The sequence below is a fragment of the Glycine soja genome, chromosome 17 (assembly GCF_004193775.1).
Source record: "Glycine soja cultivar W05 chromosome 17, ASM419377v2, whole genome shotgun sequence".
NCBI classification, from domain to species: Eukaryota; Viridiplantae; Streptophyta; class Magnoliopsida; order Fabales; family Fabaceae; genus Glycine; species Glycine soja.
In genome coordinates this window covers 5068828-5092051 of record NC_041018.1, presented here as the reverse complement: position 1 = coordinate 5092051, position 23224 = coordinate 5068828, and the positions used below count along the sequence as shown (strand labels likewise).

Sequence of the window (23224 nt, the reverse complement as noted above, 5' to 3'; positions counted from 1 at the left end):
ATTTATGCCAACAGAGTTCAGTATCAATTCTTCTTTAAAATGACACTAATCATGATTGCAGGAGTCTACGTACGTATACGTGTGACTCGATGATCGTATACTAATAAATAATTAAATAACAATAATCAAACTGTGATTATCCATGCTTCATGCATTTTTTGTAAAATATTTACTAACACAGCATAAACAGACCTGGTTAATTACGTTACTGAGTTCAACTTGATCTCTAATCGATCCCTTTCTCGAGTCACACCCAAGAACTGTCAAGTTCTAAACCCGTTATGTTACTTGTTTCAATAATACTGGTAAGTGGTAACAAACCCATATATATATATATATTTGATACCTGGATCACATAATCTAAGTTTTTAAGTAATACACAGAAATATTGACTCTTCATAATGAAAACCTCAATTACTGAAAGCAGAATAATACAACTTCATAGTTTTAGAGCTAAATCATTATAATCGAAGTGGGATTATATTATTATTATATATATTAAAAGAAGGAGATATACTCCCTTTAGAAACCAAGTTTCAAATTTTGCATTAATCAAAAATTAAAATAAGGGCATCAATGTATGCAATAGAGTAATTAATACTACACAAAATAAAAATTAATTTACTAAAATTCACTGAGCAATTATGTTTTTTCATATTGTTCGTCACTGAGGAGTTATGAACATAAACATGTCCACGAGTTCTACCTAAGTAACTATCTTATTCTTGAATAAAAAATGGTTGTCGATTGCCTTGATGAATCATAGAGGAAGCAAAAAAAAAAAAAAAAGTATCAAAATACTGTTTTTTAAGAGATGAAACAACATTAGAAGAAGGAAAAAAAAAGACATTGAAATTGTCATGAAAAAATAATTTAGAAAACTAAATTAAACGGAAAAATAAAGACATTGATAAAAACAATTAAGAATTGAATTAAATAAAAAAATTTAAAAATACCAAAATCTTGATTAAATTTAAATAATAAAATTATAAATATTTTTATTTTTTTTAAAATGTCACAACTTTATTTTACTGTTATTTACCCATTATTTTATATGATGAAAATTTAAAAATAAATAATATCTTTAATATTCTAAAAAATATTTTTTAAAAAAAATTAAATCTCAGTAAATAAAATATAATTTAAAATAAACTTAAATTTGACAGTACATACTTTACCATTGTAATATTCTTATATTTCTCATTTCAGATATTTGTCTTTTTTCGGTATTTATTTTACTATCTTATTAAAATAGTGTCTTCAAAATTATCAAATAATTTAAGAGTTCAATCTACGTGGATGTAGCCTACCTGGATCTGTTTCCATAATTTTGAGAGATGCACCAAGTATGCATGAGATGTCACTGCCTTGCTTTTATTTTCTTTAACTTTTGTGTCTTTGTTCTTTAACTTTTGTGTCTTTTTGTTTTACAACAATTAATTATGTCAATGATTTTTTACATGCATGGATATATGAGTATTTATAATACCTGGATTCGATCATTGAAAATAATTCTTAATTAAGTTTTATTTATTTTTTGACTAAATTCTGGATTAATCAAAGTCTTTTTTTTCTTATGGATCAAAGGAATAAGAAAAAATATATATAAGTATTTTCTGAACATTGGCTCTCGTAAAGAAACCACTGCATATACTAAGCCATGTCATGTTCGTCCTATGTGTATATGTATTTCTCTTATGAATTAGATGGCAATCAAACTTTCATAGTATTTATTTATATTCTTTGTTTTAGGCTTTATTTGGGAAAATTCTTGAAGAGCTTAAGATGATACATGATCTGAGGATACTTACTAAGGGCACTGATGTTTTGACGATATTGTTTTAACTTAATTGTATTATTTATAATATTTCATCTTCGCTATTTTGTATCTTATATTGACTTAATTTACAAATAGTGCAAAAAGGAGGGAAGAAAAGGGCAGTGTTAAATATCAAGGCCTTTTAGGAGAACAATATATTTAGTGTCTTCCAAGACGTCAGTACACAATCTGAAAAAAAATGATGCTTGGACATTATTGATAGGAGACCAACGTATACATTAAACAAACCCCTATGCCTCAAGTTGTATGAAAAAAAATACTTTATTTATACAGCTTCAATTTAAGTATGCACATTCATGCCATTAAGTAAGAATATGGTATATTAATATAATAAGCAATTCAAACAAAATATCGATGACAAATTGAATTGGTTCCATCAAAATGGGAAGCACAATTCGTCATTATCCTCTCCGTATGAAAGCAACGGAGACATGTCGTTTGTTGATTTTATGTACACATCTCTCCAGAAGGCATGGTTCATTACCCTGATCACGTAAAAAAAACCTGCAAAAACCAAGTAAAGAACTAATAAATCAGAAGAAAATATTTTCCTGTTCAGTATCATCTACATATTAACAAAATAAAAACTCACACTGTTCTTCAGAACACCATGCTGCTTCTGGGAGAGAAACCATGCTATAGTGCAAGTAACTGCACCAAGGAAGATACCATTAAAGGCAACATTACAAAAACAAAATTTAGACTAAACCAAGGCATGATGATATTACGTTACAAGCTTGGATAAGCTTGAATACTCCTTTAAATTATTTTTTCCCTTTTTAAAGCTAAGCTTGTTGGTAGGTGCCTTGAACTGGAAGAACCATTCTTCACCTTATTTCCCTTTTACCAATTCTAGGCTACATACAACGGGAGAAGGTCAATTAACTTATTCAAGATCAATTGACTATTTCAAATTCATTGAAGCAGCCATACTCCTCAGCTTCTTGGAAATTTCTGAAAAAGATGGTCTTTCTACAGGATCAGAAGCCCAACAACTTTCCATTAGAGATTTCCACTCAGGATCACACCAAGTTGGGATTTGAGGACGTAAAGTGTTGTTCACAATTCCTCCTGCAAACAAAGCACGAAAATGGTGAATATTGATATATAATTTTGCACACCATGTCGAGATTTGGTGATATATAATTTTGTTCACATTTTAGCAAGACAAATTACTTTATGCATTTTGTTTGTTACTTGGTTCTCACCTATTATTGAAGCACAATGCATATCAGCATAGGGTTCATTCCCTGTGAGTAATTCCCACATGACTATACCGAATGAGTAGACATCAATCTACAGCACAAGGAAGAATAGATGCAAGGAAAGATCATCAGAAAAAATGAAAGGAGGAGTATTAGACATGTAAAGTCAAACAGCTATGCCAAGAATACCTTCTCTGACACCATATTGCTTTTCCCACTAAGAAGTTCAGGAGCCATCCAAGGCAAGGTCCCCCGTACTCCACCAGACACTAGAGTGTGCTGTTTAACCTTTGATAAACCCAAATCACCAATCTGAAAAATTACACAAATCTCATTTCAATCTCCGCTAGCAGGTTGCGTTTGGCTTTTGTTGCCTCAGTATATGTGAATGTATTCTTATGTGTACCTTGCAGATAGGCCGTTGAGGATCTCTCATATTGACCAATAGATTCTCACATTTCAAATCAAAATGCACAATGTTTTTTCCATGCAAATACTCCATCCCAAATGCAGCATCCATGGCTATAATGAGCCTCTTACGACGATCTATTGTTCTGTTAAATTGCTCAGAATAAACAGCATAAATAAATACATCAACAGTCCATGAGGGCTTTCAGATGGAAGGCTGCACATTTCAGTGCCTTAAAGCATACTATTAAATATTGATGAAATATAAGCCCATGCATGCATCAAATTACCTATCTTTCTTATGCAAGAACTGTTTCAAAGATCCATTAATCATGAACTCTGTGACTGTTGCTAAAGAACCATCGGGGCCATCACGAACAATGCCATAAAAGGAGACAACATTTGGATGATGCAATGAACTCAACATCAATGCCTCCTTCCAGAAGTCTGCGATCTGGGACAACAACCAGAATGAAATCACTATAGAGTTGGGGATCTAACAAATGTTTCAAATATGCCACATTTAAGCCTTTTTACTTGTCATTTCACTCCTAAATATATAATGTGGTGTGGGAAATTCAGATGTTTATTTCATCATGCACAAAATGAGTGAATTTCGATGTAGAACAATATAGTGGCACTATCAACACATTCCTTAACAGGGCTATCCCATAAACCAGCACCTCAATTTGATCCCAAAAGCAATTCTACATTATGCATTTCTAGTACATTCAAATATTTCTTTTGGAGCCAATATTCAAAGTAATTTTTTATAAGGCAGTGAAGTTTTTGAGCAATAGATTGAACATTTCTGACTGAGATAAGAAAATTCTTATTCTACAAGGTATAAATCTGGGAAAAACTCAAATCCCACATTGACTAAAGATAAGACAAAGATAGAATATATCAGTGGGGGATAATCCTCACCCCATGAGCTAAATTTTGGGGTTGAGTTAGGTCCAACCATACATTCTAAAATAATATCAGAGCTTATCCTAGATCCATTAAACAAACCACTCACCATATTATACATGCACTAAGCCCAAAAGTGTTGGGCGCAAGGAGATGTATTGAAAAAATTCCAAGTCTTACATCAGCTAGAGATAAGACAAAGATAGAATATATAAGTGAGGGATAATCCTCATCCCATGAGTTAGTTTTTGGGGTTGAGTTAAATCCAAATCCACATTCTAAAACTTAAACAAAAGGAACACAAATAATACCAATCTTGCTCTTTCAGATGGCCTTCCAGCAAAACAACTGGCTTTTATTCTCTTAATGGCAACGTCGGAACCTTTCCATTTCCCATGATAAACAGCTCCATAGGTTCCAGAACCAAGCTCACGGATCTCCTCCAAATCATCATTTTTAATAGTCTGAAAAATGATCAGTCTACCATCAAATCCTAAACGCATGTGGGAAAAGGAAAGCCAGAAAAGACCTCAAAACACGAAACGATGAGAACATAATGCATGAGTAAGATGGAAAGAAAACCTGTAATCCCTTAGCAATTGCTTCTTCCTCAGCCCTTGTAGGCTCAATTTTATTAGTATCTACATGGTCATTTTCAGAGTCCAATTCTAAATCACCATGAGCATTCTACAAGATGAATAAATACATATTGTAATATGAGGCAACACAACAACACCTCTCCTTGATAAAAGAAAACAAATTCACTTTTAAATTTTCAAAGAAGAAAATAAAACCATTTCATCCTTACCGCTGGTTCTACTTCATTTGTTGTTTCATCTTTGGTATCTGAATTGTGATTCGGAGAATCAGCATGCTCATCGACTGCAGCTTTCAACTGCACAGCATCTTCTAATGCAGCCTTTTTTACAGAAGCAATCAACTCAGGCAAGAAACTGAATTGATCAACTAAATGTTTAGAATCTTCTGGAACAGAAGGGTCCTTATCAGCCAGTTTCTCAACATGCACGCAGTCTGCTTCAGGTTTTGACTTTAAATTGTTAGACTCAACAGAAGAAGCAGCAGCAGCTTCGCATGCATTCTCAGCAATTTTATTTTGCACTGAAAAAGATATAGTCTGGGTGCCAGGGTTTTGAACATTGTCCTCAATTTTTACCACTATTCCTTCACCAATCAAACCATTAGATTCAAAACTCTTTGCTTCAGTCAAATGAGTATCGTCTCTTAAAACCTGTTGATTGGGAACCATATTAAAAGAGGATTTTGGCAGCTGCAAGGGTTTCAAGCAGGTACCAGCATTCATGTCCTGTGGGGGATGAATGAAATCTACAATAACCGGGTGTTGATTTTCTTGACCAAGGGGCAATGGATTCAGAGCATGTGCATAAGGATATTCTGGGATGGCTGTACCATCATGTCCTGTTAATTTCTGTGAGGAATCAACCCAATGATTTTGACTATCTGGTCCAATGAAAAACCCTGGACTGGCCTCTCCTCGGATTAATCCTGCTGCATTCATCAAACCATTCACCGGCTGAGGTGAAGTAGCAGCCTCATAAGATGGTCCAATATGAACAGGAACTGGAGTGTTTCTCCAGAAACCAGGTGGAAGTCCACGCGGCACAGCGTAATTACTATCTACTCCATAAGGAGAAGCTGAATTTCCATACCGCACATTGCAATCTTCCAGTGGAGGAAATTGTATAGGAGGTACAGGAGTCACGGTTTGTTCAGGGAACAGTTCGGTCCCCAATTCAGGTCCAGCCTGCTGGTGAACATAATTGGAAGGCAAGTTATGAGCATCAGTCACACTACCATGCCCAAGAGAGACATGCACTCTTGATTCCTCAACTCGAGCAGTTGGATGCTGCAAGCCCCATCCTCTCTCGTGATTCTGAGTATCATTAAAAACAGACCTATGATCATTACTGGGTTCATTGGGATAGATTGCCGAGTGTAACTTTGCATCAGCAGCAAAAGTATCCCTATTTGGTGGGGGGCATTCTGCACATAGATTACCAACCTGTGGAACTCCATTACTTATATTAGAATGCTCCAGATGTGGTTGGCCTCTATGAAAACCCATGCGACACTGCTCACATATACTGTTCTCATCAACAACATGAGGACTATGAATAATATTGCCTGGAAAAGCCGACTTTTCGCCATGTGCTGGCATCCACATAACATTTTCAGAATATTGCGGCTGATTGTCGTACACAGGATGATGATTTACGTGATGTCGCGCATACTCTTCCGGCACTCTATCAATGCACTTATCTGGTAACTCGGGAAATGGCACGCGATACCTTGTACCGGAAGGAGAAGATGGAAAGTCATGGAGGCCATGATGCCTAGGAGAGTAATAGGCAGGATTCCAAGGAGCATCCATTTCATTGTACCTCTGGCCTAAAGCTTGCGGGTGCTGGACAGTGAGATGATGCATATTATAAGGCGACATAGATAGGTCCCCACTTCTCTGACTATGAATCCCACTTTCCACATTGATTGGATTATAGAACTGATCAGCAGCCACATGAATATCCTCAACAGGACTCATCATAGAAAACTCACCTTGTTGCAACCTCCTAAAGTCAGAATTAGAACCATCGTTTAAACTATTCAATGCATCAACATACCTCCTCTCAGAATCATCCCCATCAATGAAATGAGAGGAACCATCCTGTTCGGATTGCGAAAAGAGAAAAATCCTGAGCCTAGTGAATCCATCTCCTGACCCTAACTTGTCATACTCCTCCATCATGTTAACCACATCATCATCATTGACAACAGAGACAAGAGCATCAAGATCCTCATCAGGCTGCTGGTACTTCAACACAGCAGCCCCATCATACAGCTCTCTCATCCTCCCCATCAACTCCTCATAGCTAATATCCCTCGGAACACTAACAATTCGCGTCTCGCCGCCAACATAACGCAGCTTCCCATCTTGGGGGCGAGGCATTATGCTTCCCAGGAAGCTGCACAAGAACTTAACACGCCGGTTATCTTCACCGGAACCGGAACCTGAACCGGTGGCCGGCGATCGAATTGGACTATCCATGATGAATCCTTGCCTATGATCAATTACACTCTCACACTGGCTCAAGCATTGAAACCCTTTATTACACATGAGCACCACTCACATCATCACATCTTACAGCTCCAAAGTTTCACAACCTCTAACAGGGGTATGCCCCCACCCAATAGGTGAGTCTATGATTTCAAATTATTACGTTGAAGATCAGGAACAATAAATAAATCAATAAAGAAATAAATAATAACAAAAGGCCAATCACATTTCTGAGAATAACCACGAGGCGATTGCTGAAACAGAAACAAAAGAATCGAAGCGAAAGAAAGAACCCAAGGCCACGACAAGTGCAGATCCAAATTCAGAGAGAACCATCAGCGATACCTGACACGGCTAATAGGGTGATGCCTAGATGGCAAAATTTAAAAATTTAGGAGTGAAAACACGACCCAATGGAAATAAATAATTGATTGATTGGTTTGAACAGAGTTTATGGTTCTCTCAAAGACACTATTTTGTCGCTGTTTTTGATGTTTTGTCGTGAGTTTAGGAGCGGAAAGGAAGAAAGGGAGAAGAAGATAAAGATGAAGAGAGAGATTGTTGAGAAGAAAAGAAGGTGAAATTGAAAGGGTGGAAGAAGAAGGTGGTGGTGATGAGAAGAAGCGCCATGAACATGGGAATGAGGAAGAGAGTGGGGGCAGAGGTTGAAGGTTGCAATTGCAAGATGCGATGGGTGATTGCCATGTAGAGTCCCACGTGGCACTCTCTCGTAACGGTATTTCTTGGCATATTATTTATCTCCCTCGCATATGCCCTTTCGTCTTACGCTCTCTACTGCATGTGACCACCACACCTTCCATTTTGTTTTTCTTTTTTCTTATTTTCTCCTTCGTCAATCGACTCAATTCCCCCACGCCACCCACAAATTGTGTTCAGAAAATATACGTTTTGATTATTCTGATGATGTTTTTTTTTCTTTAATTAATTAATTAATGAATTGAGAAATCGTAGAAGTAAGAGTGTGCGTGTTTCAATTTGGTTTGGTTTTAGTGGAGGAAAAATTAACAAATTAAATTTGATTCATTAGACGCACTCTATACCATGGTTATATATATATATTTAATTTGAGGAGTCAATCAAATGAAAAAAAGATCTGTTATGGCAAGTAGTTCTTATGCTATATATCATATTGATTTGAGCCTTGTTGCTAATAAATGTTGTAAGAGTATTGTTTAAGGAAGTAATAAATAATGAATTAATCATATAATATCAATCAATTATATTATTAATATAAAACAATACGTGGTAACATTAAACCTACTTTTTTCTTGCCAAAATGCCATTGAAATAATTTTATTTTATTTTATTTCTAATTCATAATATACATAATTATAATAATTAAGATGATTATAATAAATATATTTTTAATTTAACATATCAATTAAATCATTAAATCTTATATAAATTTTAGTTTTAATTTTATATAATACGGTGATCAGTTTACTAAATTTATAAAATATTTTTTATAATTACAATAATCAATCGTTACATGTTATAAAAAAAAAAAGTAATCAATCGTTATGTTATAAGGTTGTCCATAGCTACATACTACATCACAACACCATATTTCCCCTCCCCCCCCCCCAAAATCATTATAAATTTAATTCATTGATTTCGTAATATTCAAGCCCAAAATCATATCTGACTAAGAATTATGGGGCTACGACGGAGGGTTCCAAGAATTCCAAATAAATCGAAGGAAGTCATATGGTACAACTTAGAACAATGATGTTATCCAAGTATCAAACTCGCTATATTTGTACAGTATGTATACTAGCAGTAGCAGCTGCCTATTTTTTTTATTTTATTTTGATAAGTGTGCGCAAGGCGTTCAAGGGAGAAAATAAGATGCCAGTGAGCCTGTACATAAAATTTCTATAAGAATTTTAACCATAGTATTGGTGATTATTTTTCCTTGTATCTCTGATGTTCAATGTCTAACCTGCCACCCAAATTGAAAACCGATCTTCGTCAAAATGGCAGTATTCGTATTCAGGCCATAATTTCTTTCTCCATCCCAATGACTTTAATTCTTGAAGCATGAATATACAATCTTCGCAAGGAGCACCTAACTGCAATTGACAGTTTGAGTCAAAACATTCTGCAAAGCTATGACAAGGCTTGGGCCATCGTAGAACGATATGAGAACTGCTGTTCATAAAGGCCACGGAAGATCTTGTATTTGGCATCATGGTACTTTTTTACCTTTGGATCCTTAGATGGATGAATGACCTGCCAAAATTCATGTACACCATTAGCCGTTCATGGAAAACTAGTGGTAGCATCGGTTTTATTTCGTTAACAAAAACACCAGGCCTAACAAAAAAAATGCAAAATCGGTAGTAGTTTCACAAGGAACTGACCTATTGTATGTGCAAAGTCGGTGATAAATGATTATTTCTTTAACATTTTTTTAAACCTTAGAGATATTTGAACTAATACTACGTTATTTATTCTAATTTAACTACACATTTCAGTTCCTAATACTTCCAACTTTAGCATCAAGTTACATAAATTTTTATTACACAGCATTAAGAACTATATGGAAAGTACCACACTACATGTAATTTAATGAAATTGAACTTGATTTCTAATCTGAAAATAAAAAACTAATTGTACTTTTTTATTCAATATTTTAACACACACAAAAAAGGCATCCACACCTGGCCAGCTGCATTCAGGGCTTTCATGGCCTCGCTAAGGCTATGATATTTTCTTGTAGCAACGGCACCCAGAATAGCAGCACCCAAGAGCACAGATTCACTTTCCCTTGGAAGAATTATAGGGCAACCTTGGAAAATTATAAACAAGATTCATTATTATTGAAAAAAACTGTTGGATAATCAAAGCTCCCACAAATAAAATTACCCACACACACAGGATTATGTGAACACAACAAAGATTACATCGTAAGAAAAATAATAACAAACAAAAGAATTTAACGTGGTTCGGTACCTCTTCCTACGTCCACGGAGTCGTCTCAAAAAGTATTTTACTATCACAAAAATGATTACAAGATTATAATCCCACTCCAAATAGTGTATCACTTTACAAACCCGAGTATCCCACTCAATGGTTACAAGAAATGATAACACTCTCACACAAAGACACTTTTCTCTTAACAAACTGACTTTGTTTCACAATCTCTCTTCTCGCACACTCTCCCTTCATGTGTTGTTTCTCCACTAATTATCTTCTCTATTTATAGTGTTGTTTCTCCATTAATTCTCTTCTCTATTTATAGTGAAGATTGCCACTAACTATAGTAAATAAGTTCTCTTGGAAGTTGAAACAAAAACAACTTCTAATGCATCCATTCAAATAGTCTTCATCTAGTAAAATGCAATTTTTCACTTTGCATTTAAACTACCTAAGCCTTATTGATAAAAAAATTCAATTCCCAATGTGCATGTACCTTATCTTTTGGCTTGAAACTCTACATCGAAGAGTGAAGTATGATTTTTTTTCTAGGTTGACCATCAAACTAGACTGTCCTGTTACTATGTGAGCAACCCTAGATACTGGCATAACTTTGCTAATATTTTAAAACTGGAGTACACTGAATGTCATTCTTTACATAGAATAAGGTTGATATAGAACATGTAACACAAAGATATGATTATCTGAGTTAATGCAAACATCCTACCCACCCCACTCCTCAACACATACCAATAATATCAGCATGTTCCTGCATGAAGATAGGATTCTTTGAAAGGCCGCCACATGCAAGTAGTGTGTTTATCTACAAGCAAAAGCAGAACAATTATGGTAATAAAATCCATCAACTCTGCATCAACAAACAAGTAATGACTTGGGAACATAACAGGGATATATAACAATTATACAATTAATTTTTAGCTACTTGTAAGGATACTACTAAAGTGATGTTAATAACCAGAATATAAAAGATGGTCCTTAAATGACCGACAGCAGACCAATTGTGTCAGGGACCAAAGGTTTGGAAGGTATACACAAGAAAGCTGAAGAAAGGGGTTAAGGTGGCAGGGCTAGTGGGAGTCAGTTACTGAGTAGCACCCAATGGGCATAGTGAAATGACAATGATAATTTAAGAGAGGTTAGCTAGCCTAGAGGAGAGAGAGTGAGAATGATTATTATCTAGTTCATCAGTAAGCTGGGGATGGAGGCGTTTTTCTTTAGAAGCTTTTCCCTGGGAAGGTGTTAGCAGTAGCTATTTTCTACCTTTCTGGTGTTGTTCTTTTTCTTCTTCTGTAATCCCTTCATGCTTTGAAGCATATATAAAATACAACAGAATATCATTTGGTTTTCACTATTTATTATTGGGTTCCTATCAAATGACATAATACAAAATTGAGCGCCATAGATTAACTTCCTTGCCTACACTATAATCTGAGCATTATGATACAAAAAATTGTAGTGCAGAGGATTTCTCTCACTTTCCAGAATAGGTTTTCTAAGTGTAAGTTAGAAATTTCAATCAATCATTTCTTTGAAATTAAAGGTATTAGTATTATTAAACCTTACTCCCCCCCACCCCCCCTGCCAAAAAAAAAAAACTGGTAGAATATGATTTTATTTTTATTTATCTCTAAACTTGTCAGTACAACCAGTGTGCAACATACTTCTGGCAGATCCTTACTTTGTGACCATGAGCATTGCAATGCTCTACAATGTGACGTGTGCCATATGCAATGCCCTGCACAGTAGCCAGGTAAAGAAGAGCCAACTGTTTGTCACTTGTGTCAAGTGTCAAACCATAGATGACTCCTTTTGCTTTTGGATCTGCAATGGGTGACCTGGACCATAATATATATCAGCCTATTATTTGGAAGCCACTATGGCATGACAGGAGGAAAGCTGTTGTTCATTGCAAAATACCTATTCCCATGGAAGTCAGGAAGAACATGTACATCTTCAGTCAAGGCAGCAATAAAGGATAGGTTCAGCTCAACTATCATTGTTTCCAACATCTTGTTCAGAAGCTCAAACAATGAAATCTCTGAAATATTACATAGAGAAGTAGTCTTGTTAAGACATTTCTCAAAATCAGACTTGTTGAAGAAAAAATCTTACTTTGGGTAGCAGCTTGATTTGCAAGGCGTGCAGAAGCAGCATGGTTTTCAATTATATGATCCAATAATGCACCAGTAGCACTCTGCCCACCTTCCGTTAGCCAATATTCTGGTACCATTGCTGAAAGTTCGGATAGAGAAAAAATGCACCACAACATAGAAGATACAAGAGAAGCAGTGATGAGTGCTTTAATCAATCTTAAATACAATAGATTAAAATGAAAATTAAACAGGTTATTCCTTCAGGTGATCCTGTCAAATGTAAACTCCAACTTCAGTTACTACTTACGTTTTATCCCAATATCAATGTTCCACAAAAAGGAACTAATCACAAGTAGCCACACAGATATCTTTACAAAGACATACATGAATGGAGCTAACAAGAATACAGTCACAAAAGTATGAAATATCAATGATAAAATGAGACAAACATTCAACCCGAACAAATACATTCCAGATCCAGGTTCCAACCAAAGCAAATTTAATCCATGAATTTTCAACCACAGCCAAGAAACTTCCAAATATTATTAAAAAAAGAAAGAAATTTTCATTTCTCACTTTAAACGGCATGAATTGCAACGATAGATACCCTAAAAGATAATCAACGGACCATGATTGTTTCAAATGTGTCCAAAAGAAAAAAGTACAATGTCATCCACAATTGAGATTTAATTCATAAAATAGAGAAAATAGTATAGTGTACCTGACCAAAATGGACCCCAAACCCCAGGTATGAACAATTTGCTCCGCGATACAGCCATATGGCATGTAGAAGTTCCACAAACTAACACCATACGGTTGCAAATTGCTTCCATGTCATGTTCTAAAGATGTAGAAATCCTTTTAGTTAAGAAATACAACTGCTTTATCCAAATCTTACAAGTTACAATCACAAGTGTATAGTATGTGATGACAACCTTCAGCTTCTGATGGTGGCACACTTTCAATTACCCCCACGCCACCAGCATGAGCATCAATTAATGATGTCCCAACAGGAATTCCTGGTACCAGACCCAGTTCCTGAAAATTTCAACCAATCAGAAGTATTAAAAAACCAGCCATGTCAAAGAAGTTTGTTACATCAAACTGAACCAATCTCCATAGATGGAGGAAGGTTGTTTATTTTTCCAACTAAACAATGTATGTTAGCTTTGTTAGTGAATCTCAGAAAGCACCAGTTCAAACTTCAAAATAATGCAAAAGTTCTTGCCTTTGCTGCAGTAGGAGTAAGGCCAGAACCCAAAGGATGGCCAGGGAAAGCAACACTTCGTCCTGTTATTATGATTCACTATCAAGTTAAGCAGTGGGAAGACAGAAGCAGCAATTAATGGCACAAATATAGATGATTAATCATAAGCTTACTGACACCATTTTTCATCAAATCAACTGATCAAGCATGAGAAAACACAAGAACTCTTCAATAAATGTGCAATTAACAAAATTCAAATTAATCATAAAATAATCATATTGAACCCTAACATTGTTTCTCCATATTGAACTTCCAAAGGGAGAAAAAAATTGAGTTCAATATTAAAGCTAAGGTGAACGGACACAGCTTGCAGTTGCACAAAATATTCCACTAGATTATTTCCTGAAACTAAAAAATTGCTAGACAAGTAATAAAAATTTGATATAATCTAATAATCCCAGTCAAAGAGGTCATTAATTGTAAAAAAAAAAATTATTTGAAACTTTAGACAGAAAGAAATTCATTTGCAGATAAGGAATACAAAAATATGTAGCATTTACTCCAGAGGGTGGGATCCATTTACAGACATGCACACACAGAATGAGGATTCATTTACTCTAGAAATAAGTTTCATTAAACTCACTCTGTTTAATCTGTCTACTGAATAAAAATTTAAAAGTTCTTATTAAAGTATATCAAGTTTATAAAATTTTATACAATTTAAAAGTTAATTGATAAGTCATCAAATTAACTTTATTTTAAAGTATTGTGTATTTTTAAAGTATAAGTAAACATTGACTATAAAATTATATACCTATTAATTTTATCTAAAATTTGGCATAGATGATCATCAAGATAATATCACATGATTTAATGGCTATATTTGTTAAACTCATGTTATATAAAAGTTATTGAGAAAAGTGTCCATGACTTACACCTATAGTAACTGAATTCCTTCCTCTAAGTTTTCATATGCTTTCCCCTAATAGGTTAAACTTTTTGAGATGGCTGTTGACATAATATCAAAAGCCTCTATAAACAAGCAAACGTGTTTGAGCCATTCAACTATAGTTGTATCCACACTTCAAGTCCAACAAGCACATGCATTAGTTAGTTCTTAACAAGGCCAATGTTAATAAGATGAATACCTATCTTCGCATGATGTCCTTCAATAAGATCACCCAAACCAATTTCCTCCCAAAAATCATCATCCCATCCACAAGCTTCCATGTCTCGAGACTCTTTATCATTGACATGCTGCATGTGTGCATGACCCAGATATGTCCATTTACAAACTGTGGTGCATAGACTGCGAGTATCATCACCGGTTGCCCTGTAGAATTACTAAAAGTTAATCCAAGTGAAGTGCCACTAGACTAAAACACAAACCGATCTTGGACATAGAGAAGACTTCAACTACATAGAGTACCTGTATGACAACCAATCGCTTAAGTCCATCCACCTGAAAACCATTGACCAAGATTCTTGCAAATTTTCTTTAACCCATAGAAGCTGAAAAGTTAGATTATATAATTAAAAATTCTTGGAAAATTATATTTCTAAACATTGATCTTCCATTAATTTATTAAAACATTGGTTGAGTGGTATCTTCATGTGTCTTGAAATATCCCTAATGTAATCAATGAATATTAGACATCACATGGTGAGTGTAGTTGAATGGTGTAGCCTATAATTGAATGGAATCATGACAGGTGGTACCATTTCAACTCTTCATGAAAGGGTATGATTTGAATAGACACGACTCTTAATGAAAAGATATGAATGAGCCATTAGAACCCTTCATGAAAGGGTAGGTCCTCTCCCCACTTTCTCTATACGTATATGTTTCGGGACATATGGTAGAGACTTCTAATCTACATACACTTACCCATTGAGTTTGACAAATGAGATCAAAGAACATTCAAGTGAATTTACATTTATGAGGAAACAATGGCATCAAGAGACAAGTTCCATTGGCCTTTCCTAATATTTTTATGGTGTCCTAATTCATGTAACTATGATCTAATAAATTACTTATGATGTATGAAAACATAAAAAAAAATTATAAAGCAAAAATAGAATCAGTAAAAATTGCATCATAGTAAAAAAAATATAAATTAAAATGAATTAATAATATATTATATGAACAAGTGGGATTGTGCAGAACATGACAGTTTAGTAGTTTCAAAAGGTAAATCCTATGTTATATAATTCTTTTACAGATGTGTTTATTTAAACATTATACTGCAAAAGTTCAAACAAGAACTCAATGATACATATAACAAGGGAATCAAAAAAATAAAAAGTTTGGAGAGAAAAACCCTTTTTTTCTGTTAAAGAATAATCCGTCAAAAGATAATCTACCAATCCTATCAATTGTGCCTAGCTGGTCACCCACTCAGATTAATCATCATGTTCCTAAACTTATTCCAGTATGGATGGCAAGTCCCTATCACAGTTGCAGAGGTGCTATTTAAAACTTTCAGTGATCATTGCCATCAACAGATATGCACCCAAAAAATTTACAACAAAAGGCATGTAAGCTGGAATGCTTACAATATAAGTTACTAGACAGTGTGAGAGGTAAGGTTGGCCCAGTGGTTGGGGAAGGGTGAAGGGAGAAGGGAGGGGGGAGAGGTGGCAGGTTCGAATCCCCCTAACTGACATTTCTAACAAAACTAACAAACTAACATTTGCTGATTAAAAAGAAAAAGTTACTAGACAGTATAATATGCACAGTGACCAATAGTGAAATAATGAGACCGGTTTAGATAGTACCTTTGGTGGCTCCATTTCAGGTGAAACAGCTCCACCACAGTACTCCAATACAGGTGATTTAGAGGAATTGATCCTTTCGGCTTGTTCTACAGCTCTATGATCCATCCATACAATCACATTTCTTCTTGAATCACCACTCCAAGAAACTGAAACAGGTGAGCTGTCGGAATCCACAGCAACTGTCATAATCCATGAACAGTCAGTTACAGTTACTTCACATAAAACTAAATATTCCATGTTGTAAAGGGGGGAAAGCAACAATTTCAACACTATAACATACCAAGAGAACAAGTAGCAGCAAATCCCATACCCTTTACTTCTGTTGGTGCAACTTCAGCTTTAGAGCAAGCTGCTTTTACAGCTGCACAAACTGCAAGCCATATATCTGTAGAGGATTGCTGTTTAGAACAAAAAGATGAATCTACATTACAAAATATATACATTAAAGCATTGAAAGTGGAAATCACCAACATGCAAAATCAGGAACTAAATGTGAACTTAAAAAGCATCCCTTCCCAATTTACAAAATCAGCACAAAAGATGATTCAGATTGATTTGAACTTATAGAGACAAGGTTCCATCATGAAACTCTAGCCATCCAAGAAACTTTAGTATATACTATAGCCTCACAGAGCAACAGAAGCACAAATTTAGGACTGATTATACCCTTCCTTGCAAATGGCCAATATTGTAGGCTAGCTTCATTTGCCAATATATAGTAACAGTAAACAAATCCTGTCCATTTACCCTTTAATTTTCACAACCAACAAAACATGGTATGCAATTGTGTCATGATATTTCTTCCAGATGCTGTAATTGATTATTATAACACCAGCTTCAGCCTTCAGGTAATCATTTGGATCTGCTGAAAGTCCAGTTACCCAGGAAAAAAATTACCTCAACACAGGCACCGTCTTTCCATATTTGTATTGAGCTGCTAGATGAACCAAGAAGCTTTCCTTCCTCGTCAAATAGACCTGTATTAGTATCACCAATAAAAGGACCAGATCATTTATACCATTTTGTCACATCTAATGACTTAAAAGTTTATTAGCCTATGCATACACTTCCTGCAGCACAATACTACATAACATAGTAAGTTTAAAAAAAATCTACCACTTCTATTCAAACTGAGGAAGGTAAATAAGTAAAAATAGTGGCTGTTTGAATGAAAGCAATAGAAAAGAAAAAGTAAAAGAGATATAGCTTTCAAAAATACAACAACAGCAAAAACCTTATTCAGCTGGTGGGGTCGGCTGCATAAATATAACTTTCAAAAATAAATAAATAAAAATTGAGGATAGTTAAATAAGGATTAGGTTATTTGCATGAGATTCTAAGTTCAAACAACGTTGTCACAGTTGTATAACAAGAAAATGAGAATCAGGTTGTTTAATATCAAAATTTCAGAATAACCATTTGAAGTACCAGAATTAAATGAAACTCTCCTATTCTAAAATCTATACTAGAACTTGTCATTGTGAATGTCATATCAATTGGCCAAAATTCCAAACATGTGAACATGATAGGAAAAGGACAATAGGACCGGCAGCACTATTAGTGTTTATTGCTCCAAATGCTAATTTCACTTTCAGCGGCTAGCAATACTGTTTAGCAATCGAAACAGAGAAAGACGCACACTGAAAAACGAACACCGTCAAGCTTCCGATGAATCAAAACCTTAAAATTCACAATTCATTTAAGCAAAAAGCTCATGAAACAGGAACAATATGTGAATGGTGGAAGCGAACCTGCACGAGCGCTGCCGGTGCCGACGTCGACGCCGAGGAAGACGGAGCGAGAAGGCTCGTCGGGAGAGGAAGAAGAAGCGGCCATTTCGACGGAGAGAGAGTGTGTATCGGACGAAACCCTTCTTGTGCCGGACATTATCAATCGCTTCTTCTTTGTCTCTATTTATTTAATATCTTTGTTTTGATTTGTTTTCCCTATCAAAATCAAATATCGATTGTCAGCATTCGTCGATCATCACTGGTTTAAGTTTTAATTATGAATATTTTCATCTCTGTGTAAGGTCGCGAATTTCATAGTGGTAAATTGTACTTTAAGAGTTTAAGTTAACATCAGATTCATTGATAATTCATAGAGTCATGTGTTTGCAAATTATTTCGAATTAAAATTAAACGTTAGACTTTGGTGGGGTTGTTGCCTTGTTGGTAACGAAATAATATTATTTTACATTATAAATTAATAATCTTTTTTTAAGAAAACTTTATATAAGTATATATTAAGAAGAAGATTTAACTTTATGTCAAGAATAATTATTCCATTTTCTTAGTTATAATAAATCATTAATTTTATTTGTTAGATTTAAAAAACAAAAAAATACAAGGATGAAATATTATTGTTATAAAATTATCTCTCCTCATATATATATATATATATAAAAGACGGAACATAGTTAAATATATTAATATAAAAAACATATATATATATATATATATATATATATATTATACAGTATTATTTGATTATATAAATATTTATTTTCAAAATATTATCTTTATAAATATTAGGGGAAGAAGACACTTTGTGTTTCTGTAAATTTTTTAAATAATAATAAAAGAAAGAAAAAGAAATGAGAAGTTGATAAGAAAAAAGTGACAAGTTTAAGAAATAATAGGGTAAATTTGTTTAATGACATGTGCACACTAAATAGATGTATTTTCTTTACTATTAGTATAGATATTTATATTTGTATATAATTTATATTTATATTAGATTTAGATTTGCATTTAGATATATACAATATTTTTTTTAAAAAAATTGATATTAAAAATATCATCATCCTCATCTTTCATTTTATTAAGATTTAATGATTGTAATAAGTAAATATTTTTTTTTATTTAATGATTGATTTAATGCTGTTTTTGATTCATTTATTGGAGACTCAAAGGTAATGCAATTTTTTTTTTGGAAGACTTTCTTTTGCAGGTTGGCTAGTAGACACGGAAAGTCTGAAACTGCTGTTTTATTAGGTTTTGGTGCTGACGGAATGGATTTGTTATTATACTGATATTACTGACAACTAATGTATCATTTTTGCTGGTCGCATTCCGTCATAATTCGATTATCCAATGAAAATTATTTTGTTAATCTTCAATTTGATTTCTTTTATGATTTATCAATCTATACAAACTATTAAGTAGCTTGAAATGATTTCTTATTCTTGATTGTAGATTTTCTGATTGCTCTTGTACGTTTGTAAACCAATGCCTGAAAATATACTGCATGATTTCTTGTGAAGGCAATCTTATTTATTTTTATTTTTCATCACCATTTGTATTTTAAGCAATGTTCGTGAATCTTTGATAGATACCCCCAGTAGTTAGTTAGGTTAGTTGGTTGAAGGAATAAAGCATGTTTCCTATAAATAAAAAGGGAGGTGAAGGAAAGAGGTCATGTTGTCATTTATGAGAGCATTGGAGTCTTTGTACATTGGGAGGTGCAGACCCCCTTGAAGTTCTACAAGTTAGGCACTGTATTTAAAGGAGAAATCTGCTATTCTTATTAATAAAATACCAGGTTCTATTAGTATTAATTTGCTCATTATTTTTGGTCTTACTAGTATTGTGTTCATGCGAAGCAAAGTTCCTGGACAGTGTTTTGATGACATAATATTAATAATAGTGATGTATATATACTCTTGTTTTGGTTAGCTCAAGGCCCTTTTGCATGGACATTCGTACTCTGCACATGCTATGGGCTGCGCTGCTGCTGTTAAATCAATCCAATGGTTTAAAGATCCTTATTCCAACCCTAACATCACTTCTGAAGGAAGATTACTCAGGGAGGTATGATTACTGTGATTTTGTTCCTCTGAACTTATTATATTATTAGCTTCTTACTCCACATAATAAATTAAAACCCAGAACAGCATATATTTAGTTTATATTTTCTAGTAATCTTTTTCAAGGTTATATGACTATGGATGACAATACACCAACCATTTTTTTTAATGTATTTCTTGTCATGTAATGAAACAAGGATTTGTTATTCACTTGTTATTACCATCTATCATGCATTTTTGAATTTGTGCGTTCGTGTTTTTGCTAATTATAAATTGGACAAATGTTTAGTATTTCCTTTCTAGCCTCTTCACTTTACTTTTGCTTGCCATTATTAGATGAATATATAGCTTCTGTATTCAATTTAAAATAAAATTGAAGGAATTCATAAAGTAAATGTCCAACATGATGGAAATCTTTCTTGGACATTCTTGTTGCTTTGGATAAATTTTTCTATTGATTGTTACAACAAAGATAAAAAGTGGTACATTTTCTGCTGATTATGATTGAAACATTTCTGCCACCATGTAGTCTGTTATGGACTATGGACCTTCGCATAGGAATGATAGGAGTGACCGAGGGACCTAGAAATGGGATATTTCTTGCAACCTAGAGTAAAAATGAGAAACGGACTCATCCTTGAGAGAGCCCCTCCCAAACTAACACAAGTTTTCTAAACTTAATTTCTTGTTGATAATATTTCTATCGGACCTATTAAGCTCACATATCCCTTAAGCAAAGTCTTAAATTCAAATTTTTTGAACGAAAAAAACATAATTGAAAAAAAAAATTCACTAAAAATTATCAGATAGGTTTTTCAATAAAGATAAATCAACAAGAATAAATAAACAAAAAATAATTCAAGATTTAAATAAAAAAGATATGGTAATACTAATTAGTGGTCCTCATTGTATCTTTCATGAAACAAACGATACTTACATGTTCTAGTTTCCATAGACATTTGACATGGTTTGTTCCAGTAATCATGGGACTTGGCAAAGTTAGCATTGGAAGCTTTTCATATGGAATTCGATATGGCTGCCCACTGCCTTAATAAATTATGTTATTGTTCGCTATAGAGTAGTGTTCATTTGATCAAACTTCTATTGTGCATTTGCAGTTATGGGATGATGCAATGGTTCACCGGATCTCATCACATGCACCCTGCAATTCTAAGAGTAATTGCTTTGGGAACTTCATGTGCCTTGGAATTAAAAGCACAAGGCAACAATGCCAGTTATAAATTTATCAACTTTATCCTTTCCCCTTTTCAATAGTTTTGTGCATTTCTTGTTCCAGAATTCATGTTAGAAAGCTTAATGAGCATTATGTATAACTGTGTCAAACAAGAGTTACTAACTTTGCTACTGCTGTAGTTTTGGTAGTTATGATATTAAATTCCCCTACAAAACTATTACAAGAGGTAAAAGGAACCTCTCGGAGAAAAGATGGTTTTGATTTTAGCAACCTATAGATTGACACAATATCTCTTGGTCATGTCCTTATGTTACCCTGTGGTTTTTTATTTTCAAATTCTTGTTTTGTTACAAAAACTTTTTAACCTTTTGATGGGTAAAATGTACAAATAAACCATTAATTTTGAGCACTTCTTGATCCTTCAGGAGGTTTTCTTCTAAATAAAGTTATACACAGGTATGGATCGTTGTATGCAAGACCACTTCTTGAGAAGCGTAAGGAAGATGGTGTATACACGAGAAGAAGTTTGCAATCAATTACTCGTCAAACTTGATACGCGGCTTGAAGAGTTTGACGTATGTAAGAACTGAGAATCCCTTAGTGGATAAGTCTAATATTCCTGTTATGGATTTTAGGTAAGTTTATAAATATAAAATGTATCTTATTTCAATCCCCTCCCCCCTTCCTATTTTTAAGATGTTATTAATAAAATGGTTAGAATATTTTATCATTTTCTTTCAATATTTTTGGAAAAAAGCAATAGTTTTGTAATTAATAAAATTATATTAACTGAAAACAAAACCAGAATAAATTAAACATAGCCTAAGCTTATTCTCTTTTTTTTTGTGATTTATAGTATTATTGTTAGAATGTTACAAGTTATTATAAGCTTTTATTAAAAATGATTTATTTAATGTTAGATTCAGTATATACATAATTTAAACCATTTTTTTGTTACAAAGTTATGTGCGAAGTATCTAAGACTTTGTCGATGACAGTTGATGACTAATTTTTTCTTAGAGAACGTGAGATAAACTGTTTTAAATTATGTGACTGACAAACATTATTATGGACTACAAAAATATAAGTAGTATATTTTACAGAATGTGGACTTTTTTTTCTTTAGATTCTGAAAAAATGGATAGACAAAAGCATTGCAGATTGACAAAAAAAAATATTGTAGTTTATAACTTGCATGAATAACAAACGGCATTAATGGATAATTATTTCATAAATGCTTATAGAAAAAAATTAATTGTGTTTTTTTAATAAGTTAAAATTAACCTATGCAATACAGTTTTTAGAGAAGTTAGATTGAAGAATTTTTATAAAAAAATAAGCTTATAAATTGATTTTAAGTTTATAGAAGAAATTTGATTGATTTGTATTTTTTCTCTTTTTTTATGGAAAATGTATTTAAAGAAGATATAATTATTCAGTAACAATTATTTTTTTAGAAAAGCCATCGATAAGTCGATCGAAAAAAAAAAAGAACAATTTCGCAGATTTTTTTGGATGTTTAATTACTGAAATGCATTCCAACATTTTGCTCGATTTGGCAAACCCAAATTGAGTTAGTTAACGCCAGCCAACAGCTTTCAAACTGCTCCAGCGCAGTTTTCTTACACCCCAAACACTGATTTTTGTGAATCCTCGCGTTTTTAATTTTTAATTGTAATAAAACAAAAAATGTGGACCAATACCGTATTACTATATTCTGTTCCTC

General features: G+C 33.7%; 2 protein-coding genes across 6 annotated transcripts; both read right to left on the bottom strand.

Moving 5' to 3' along the window:
* Positions 1–2009: 2009 nt before the first annotated feature.
* On the bottom strand, positions 2010–8307 carry LOC114393316. Of its 2 annotated transcripts, none has more exons than XM_028354609.1 (9): positions 5174–8307; positions 4948–5052; positions 4677–4829; positions 3744–3907; positions 3452–3599; positions 3235–3357; positions 3049–3136; positions 2433–2911; positions 2010–2365 (listed from the first exon to the last, which is right to left on the bottom strand). In XM_028354609.1, exons 1-8 carry the CDS (start codon positions 7514–7516, stop codon positions 2745–2747), a joined length of 3291 nt encoding a protein of 1096 aa, XP_028210410.1. In that variant the 5' UTR covers positions 7517–8307; the 3' UTR covers positions 2010–2365; positions 2433–2744. The 2 variants fall into 2 exon arrangements, with proteins under 2 accessions (XP_028210410.1, XP_028210409.1); XM_028354608.1 differs by having other exon boundaries at positions 2010–2344.
* Positions 8308–9147: 840 nt separating this feature from the next.
* Positions 9148–18544, bottom strand: LOC114393298 (FGGY carbohydrate kinase domain-containing protein-like). 4 transcript variants are annotated; one of them, XM_028354580.1, is made up of 15 exons: positions 18247–18544; positions 17393–17472; positions 16806–16893; positions 16496–16674; positions 15147–15229; positions 14866–15050; positions 13739–13800; positions 13446–13548; positions 13232–13351; positions 12530–12649; positions 12335–12455; positions 12096–12252; positions 11147–11219; positions 10141–10268; positions 9148–9709 (listed from the first exon to the last, which is right to left on the bottom strand). In XM_028354580.1, the coding sequence occupies exons 1-15, from the start codon at positions 18380–18382 to the stop codon at positions 9587–9589; spliced, it is 1758 nt and encodes a 585-aa protein (XP_028210381.1). In that variant the 5' UTR covers positions 18383–18544; the 3' UTR covers positions 9148–9586. The 4 variants fall into 4 exon arrangements, with proteins under 4 accessions (XP_028210381.1, XP_028210383.1, XP_028210380.1 ...); XM_028354582.1 differs by having other exon boundaries at positions 16806–16880; XM_028354579.1 differs by having other exon boundaries at positions 16776–16893; positions 18247–18543.
* Between the last annotated feature and the right edge of the window lie 4680 nt (positions 18545–23224).